Below are 6,234 nucleotides of genomic sequence, written 5' to 3'. Positions count from 1 at the left end.
GAATACGAATTGGGTGTGCGCGATGGTGCACGTGTGCGTGCGCGTGTGCATGCCCGTGTGCGTGCGCATGTGCGTGCGCATGTGCATGTGCGTGTGCATGTGCGTGCGTTTGAATGAACGACTGATTGATGATTGATCATTCATCAATAAATTGAAAGATCCGATCCAGATTATGAAAGATTCAACCTTTTACCTTAAAAGTGCCTTTGAAGACTAGTTGGCAACCTCAATAAAAACGCCCTTTTATACGGAAGAGTAAATATGGCGGCACATTAGGTTAGCATGCTACTCGTTTTTGCTACTTCGAGAAGAAACTACTTGTTACAATATTCTAGACTTAAGTCGACATTGGGATATACGAGAAACAAGATTGTAACCAAAGTAATTTCTAGTTAAACGAAGTAGCAAAATCAAATAGCAAAATCAAGTAGCAAAATCAAGTAGCAAAATCAAGTAGCAAAAGCAAGTAGCGAAATCAAGTAGCAAAATCGAGTAGCATGCTAGCGAGAAATGACTAGCGTGCTGCCACCTTATGGCGTGTAGAGAACGTTCAGGTAATTAATGATCTAAACATAGTGTGGATCCCCAATATAATGATCCAGCTGGAGGCTACTTAATATGCGTCGACCATCACCTGATTTTATCGCCATGTTCATGTCCCGATCAGCAAGAGTGATACGCCCACGTACACAGCCTTTGGCGTTTCTACAATTGTTCTGGGTAGCTGCATTGCACTTTATCCTGCTTTACATGACGAGGCTTCAATTAAGTTAATACAAGTATATAAAAATGAAAATCCATGTGAACAAGTTGTATAGACACGGTAAAGGAAACATGGACTGGAGGTGAAGCTTTATTCCTGACGTTTCGTCTAACGACTTTCTCAAAGGAATGAGCATACTTGAAACATACAGAGATTATAAACCCGCCTTATGGCTCAAGGGGGTGTGCGGACGTATAGCGCTGCGTCCTGATTGGCCCGCTGAGACAGCCAATCACGAAGCGCTATATTCGCTGAAGATTTGGCCCAGGTGAAGCTCCCAGCCTTATTGTTGATATTCGGACGAGTGGTGATGTACGCAGCTTCTATAGATTTTCTGACCTTCTTATCCATACCTTCGTGTAGAATCTCGGCTCGGTTCCATTGTGGGAGGTGCCCAGAATCGTCAACATGCACCACCATTGCGTTGGTGAGTCTATGGTGACGGAGGTCGGCCTTATGCTCCCTGATTCTAGTGTTAAGGCCCCTCTTAGTCTCTCCGTAGTATGCTTTATCGCATGATGTGCATGGGATCTTATATACGACGCTGTCTTCTCTCCCCCTCATCTTAGTCCCGCTTTTTATCATGTCACCAATCTTCGTTCCCGATGTTACGGCTGCTTTAACTTCCGTGCTCCTGAGCATTCTAATAATGTCTCCTACCTTCTCAGAGTTAGGAAGCGCCATGTATGATGTTTTTGTGGTGGCGTTGCCTTCTCTTAACCTGCTTGTGTGGATTATTTCTTCCGCTCTTCGTCTTAAGCTCAGGATTAAGCCCTTGGGGTAGCCAAGCTTCAAGAAGGCCGCGATGATGTATTCGATTTCCTCCTCTAGGAATTCCTCGCTGCATATCCTGTAGGCACGCAGGAAGAAGCCCATGACTACCCCCTTTTTCGTCCTCTCATTGTGTGCCGACAGGTAGTGTATGAAGTCGTCACGGTTCGTAGGCTTTCTGTAAACCCTGAACATGAGGCCCTCAGTAGTCTTTATTAATAGGGTATCCAGAAACAGAAGCTCTCCCTCTTCTTCCTCTTCTATAGTGAATTGGATCTGCGGATTCACTCTATTTAATTGACTCCTGACGTCATCCAGGTCTGTCCTGTTCGGAGCGATTATAAGAACATCGTCCACGTACCTGAGCCATATTGCTCTCCTTCCTATGATATGAGAGTAGTGGTCCTTCTCTTGGACCTCCATGAAGAGGCAAGCAGCCACGGCACTCAGAGGTGACCCCATTGCAAGGCCACTGTGTTGAAGAAACTCCTCTCCCTCGAAGGTGAATGAACCAAAGTTTACGCACATGGATACCAGCTTCATGAAGTCTCCCCTGGGCAGCGGCAACTCCTCCTCGTCCATGTTGATGACCACTCTCCACACTGCCTCCAGAGCGCCATCTGTGGGAACTTGTGTGAATAAGGATTTCACATCATAGCTGGCCATTTTCTTGTACCTCATGCTTGTCCCCTTTAATCTGCGTAGCAGGTCCTCTGAATTTCTTAAATGAGATCCACTTATGGATCCCATGGCTTTAGATAGGGGCTTGGCCAAAACCTTCGCTAGTCGGTGGGGGGCACTGCCAATCCCTGATGTGATAGGTCTCATGGGGACCCCTGGTTTGTGGGTCTTGGGAAGACCCCTCATTGTTGGCGGGCGAGGGTCCTCCTCGATTAGGTGTTTTAGTCTGCGTCCCATCAGGGATTGGCAGTGCCCCCCACCGACTAGCGAAGGTTTTGGCCAAGCCCCTATCTAAAGCCATGGGATCCATAAGTGGATCTCATTTAAGAAATTCAGAGGACCTGCTACGCAGATTAAAGGGGACAAGCATGAGGTACAAGAAAATGGCCCTTATCTAAAGCCATGGGATCCATAAGTGGATCTCATTTAAGAAATTCAGAGGACCTGCTACGCAGATTAAAGGGGACAAGCATGAGGTACAAGAAAATGGCCAGCTATGATGTGAAATCCTTATTCACACAAGTTCCCACAGATGGCGCTCTGGAGGCAGTGTGGAGAGTGGTCATCAACATGGACGAGGAGGAGTTGCCGCTGCCCAGGGGAGACTTCATGAAGCTGGTATCCATGTGCGTAAACTTTGGTTCATTCACCTTCGAGGGAGAGGAGTTTCTTCAACACAGTGGCCTTGCAATGGGGTCACCTCTGAGTGCCGTGGCTGCTTGCCTCTTCATGGAGGTCCAAGAGAAGGACCACTACTCTCATATCATAGGAAGGAGAGCAATATGGCTCAGGTACGTGGACGATGTTCTTATAATCGCTCCGAACAGGACAGACCTGGATGACGTCAGGAGTCAATTAAATAGAGTGAATCCGCAGATCCAATTCACTATAGAAGAGGAAGAAGAGGGAAAGCTTCCGTTTCTGGATACCCTATTAATAAAGACTACTGAGGGCCTCATGTTCAGGGTTTACAGAAAGCCTACGAACCGTGACGACTTCATACACTACCTGTCGGCACACAATGAGAGGACGAAAAAGGGGGTAGTCATGGGCTTCTTCCTGCGTGCCTACAGGATATGCAGCGAGGAATTCCTAGAGGAGGAAATCGAATACATCATCGCGGCCTTCTTGAAGCTTGGCTACCCCAAGGGCTTAATCCTGAGCTTAAGACGAAGAGCGGAAGAAATAATCCACACAAGCAGGTTAAGAGAAGGCAACGCCACCACAAAAACATCATACATGGCGCTTCCTAACTCTGAGAAGGTAGGAGACATTATTAGAATGCTCAGGAGCACGGAAGTTAAAGCAGCCGTAACATCGGGAACGAAGATTGGTGACATGATAAAAAGCGGGACTAAGATGAGGGGGAGAGAAGACAGCGTCGTATATAAGATCCCATGCACATCATGCGATAAAGCATACTACGGAGAGACTAAGAGGGGCCTTAACACTAGAATCAGGGAGCATAAGGCCGACCTCCGTCACCATAGACTCACCAACGCAATGGTGGTGCATGTTGACGATTCTGGGCACCTCCCACAATGGAACCGAGCCGAGATTCTACACGAAGGTATGGATAAGAAGGTCAGAAAATCTATAGAAGCTGCGTACATCACCACTCGTCCGAATATCAACAATAAGGCTGGGAGCTTCACCTGGGCCAAATCTTCAGCGAATATAGCGCTTCGTGATTGGCTGTCTCAGCGGGCCAATCAGGACGCAGCGCTATACGTCCGCACACCCCCTTGAGCCATAAGGCGGGTTTATAATCTCTGTATGTTTCCAGTATGCTCATTCCTTTGAGAAAGTCGTTAGACGAAACGTCAGGAATAAAGCTTCACCTCCAGTCCATGTTTCCTTTACCGTGTCTATACAAGTATATACATTATCGCTATACGATATTACACTTTAAATCGTAATGTTAAGAAGGACAAGTTAAGATTCTACTATTCTGAACAGCAGCCTTACCGAATGGCCATCAAATCGAGTCGGTTTAACTGCACTAGCCGTAGGTATAGTAGGCATACCCGCTAATAAAAGAGGCAATCTTATTGCCCAGATCCACCATGTTTTCACAAACTTCAGCAGACGAATTAATGTAGTCATTACACCCTTTCCGAACGTCTCTCCCCAGGTCATCTGTTATGGAGGGCATATGAAAAAAATCCGGGAAATTTGGTCTGGAGAGAGTTTATTTGAAAGAGTTGGACAGAAATTAAATCCAATAGGTATAAAATGCATTATATAATACCATATAAAAGACCAGAAGACAACATTAACCCCAATATCATACCCTGTGTACAAACTACGTTATATTTACATTTAAAAAGGAACTCAAATCAAGACCGTAAAAATTTAATCCTATTTCATTGCAATATAAAAGTTAGTACAAGAAAAAAAAAAAAACAAGAGTTACTCATTAACGCCAAGAAAAGAAAACCAATCTGACATTAAACATACCGTTAAATTCACCCACGAAATCTGCACAATGAACAAAATAGGTATACAACTATTAATTCAATCAACCACTAAAAAACTATAAATGTAAATTACACACGATTATGATAATCTAAACTTAAAGTTTTCAGCACCTAGACAGACGCGCACATTTACAGTCGCGCAAAACTACAGAATTATAAACCACACGCACATACCTACACGCGCACAAACTTAGAAAATTACAGAATTACACAATTACCCAATTACAATTACACAAAATTACAGAATTACACAATTACCCAATTACAATTACACAATTAAATTACAGATACAAGATTTCATACAATCAAACAGAACACACATTACTCGAAAGAATTTATGGATTATGGACAAGAAAAAAAATTAGTGTTCTTAACTAACCGTATAAAAATTGAATTCTAACTTTTAGACATTTGTGTGCGAGGAATTGTTAAAAGAAATGAACAGTTTAAGGCGAGGTTAGTTGAAAGTTTTACTGCCGCAGGCTTGTCAACTAGAAGTTTAATCTATTAAGTCTGAAGGGAGAGGACACTTAAAAGTAGCCCTACCTCCCAACTTCGACAGTTTGGGTCACGTGGGAAAACTTTCCAGGACCAATAAACTTCTAATTTATCAATACTTAGTCACCATTTTCAGTTCAAGTAACGAGCTTCCAGTATACAATTTTAAGGGAAAAAAGTCTGCCATGATCCTAGTTACTCAGAACCTTCTGGTATTAGATTAAGAATATGAATGTTAAAACTACCTTCATCTCAGTTTGATAAACCCTTAGAATGAAAAATCATAAAATGAGAATAACCATAGCTATTAGGGTCGTATGGTTTTCATGTAACTTTTGGATTCAGAACAAATATAGCAATACTTAGCATATAGCACCATTATGAATTGAGCACTTCTGTTTCAGTCAAACAAACCCCCCCATGAAGAATGCAACCTTTTCCGCTCTCCCAGTGGCTGTTACTTATAATTATAGTTTTGATGCAAACACGTTCGGTTCTTTAAGCAGAAGGTACCAGCTTCACGAGTTTATGTCCACCATTCGATAGTGCATAGCACGAATCTGTTATCCCAGTTGATTTGCCTGCGATCCGTTTCCAGAGCTAGATACGTTGTTAGAACTCCTTGAAGCCTATCGGCGTAAGCCGGGGTTTCAACCAGTAGGTTAGTCGGTCATGGCCGGACATCTGTGGGAACTGGAATGGTCGCTGGGGTTTGACCTGGAAGACTACTGGCTTTAACTACCCGGTGTATCACCACTTGTAGAGGCGAGAGGCAAAGGTAGTAGTATACTACTTGGAGAGAGGGGGAGGGGAAGGGCAGTGGCCGCTACTTGGAAAGAGGGGGAGGGGGAGGGGGAGGGCAGTGACCGCTACTTGGAAAGAGGGGGAGGGGGAGGGGGAGGGCAGTGACCGCTACTTGGAAAGAGGGGGAGGGGGAGGGGGAGGGCAGTGACCGCTACTTGGAAAGAGGGAGAGGGGGAGGGGGAGGGGGAGGGGGAGGGCAGTGACCGCTACTTGGAAAGAGGGAGAGGGGGAGGGAGA

General features: G+C 44.7%; 1 protein-coding gene across 1 annotated transcript; it reads left to right on the top strand.

The window, feature by feature from the left end:
• Positions 1–2,469: 2,469 nt before the first annotated feature.
• LOC143018008 (uncharacterized) lies at positions 2,470–3,991 on the top strand. Its single transcript, XM_076173047.1, has 2 exons — positions 2,470–2,588; positions 2,692–3,991. Exons 1-2 carry the CDS (start codon positions 2,515–2,517, stop codon positions 3,962–3,964), a joined length of 1,347 nt encoding a protein of 448 aa, XP_076029162.1. The 5' UTR covers positions 2,470–2,514; the 3' UTR covers positions 3,965–3,991.
• Positions 3,992–6,234: the final 2,243 nt, after the last annotated feature.

This window comes from Oratosquilla oratoria, chromosome 33, assembly GCF_046742065.1.
Source record: "Oratosquilla oratoria isolate Oo_2021 chromosome 33, ASM4674206v1, whole genome shotgun sequence".
NCBI lineage: Eukaryota > Metazoa > Arthropoda > Malacostraca > Stomatopoda > Squillidae > Oratosquilla > Oratosquilla oratoria.
The sequence above is the reverse complement of the archived record's forward strand: the minus strand, read 5'-3'. Positions and strand labels throughout refer to the sequence as shown.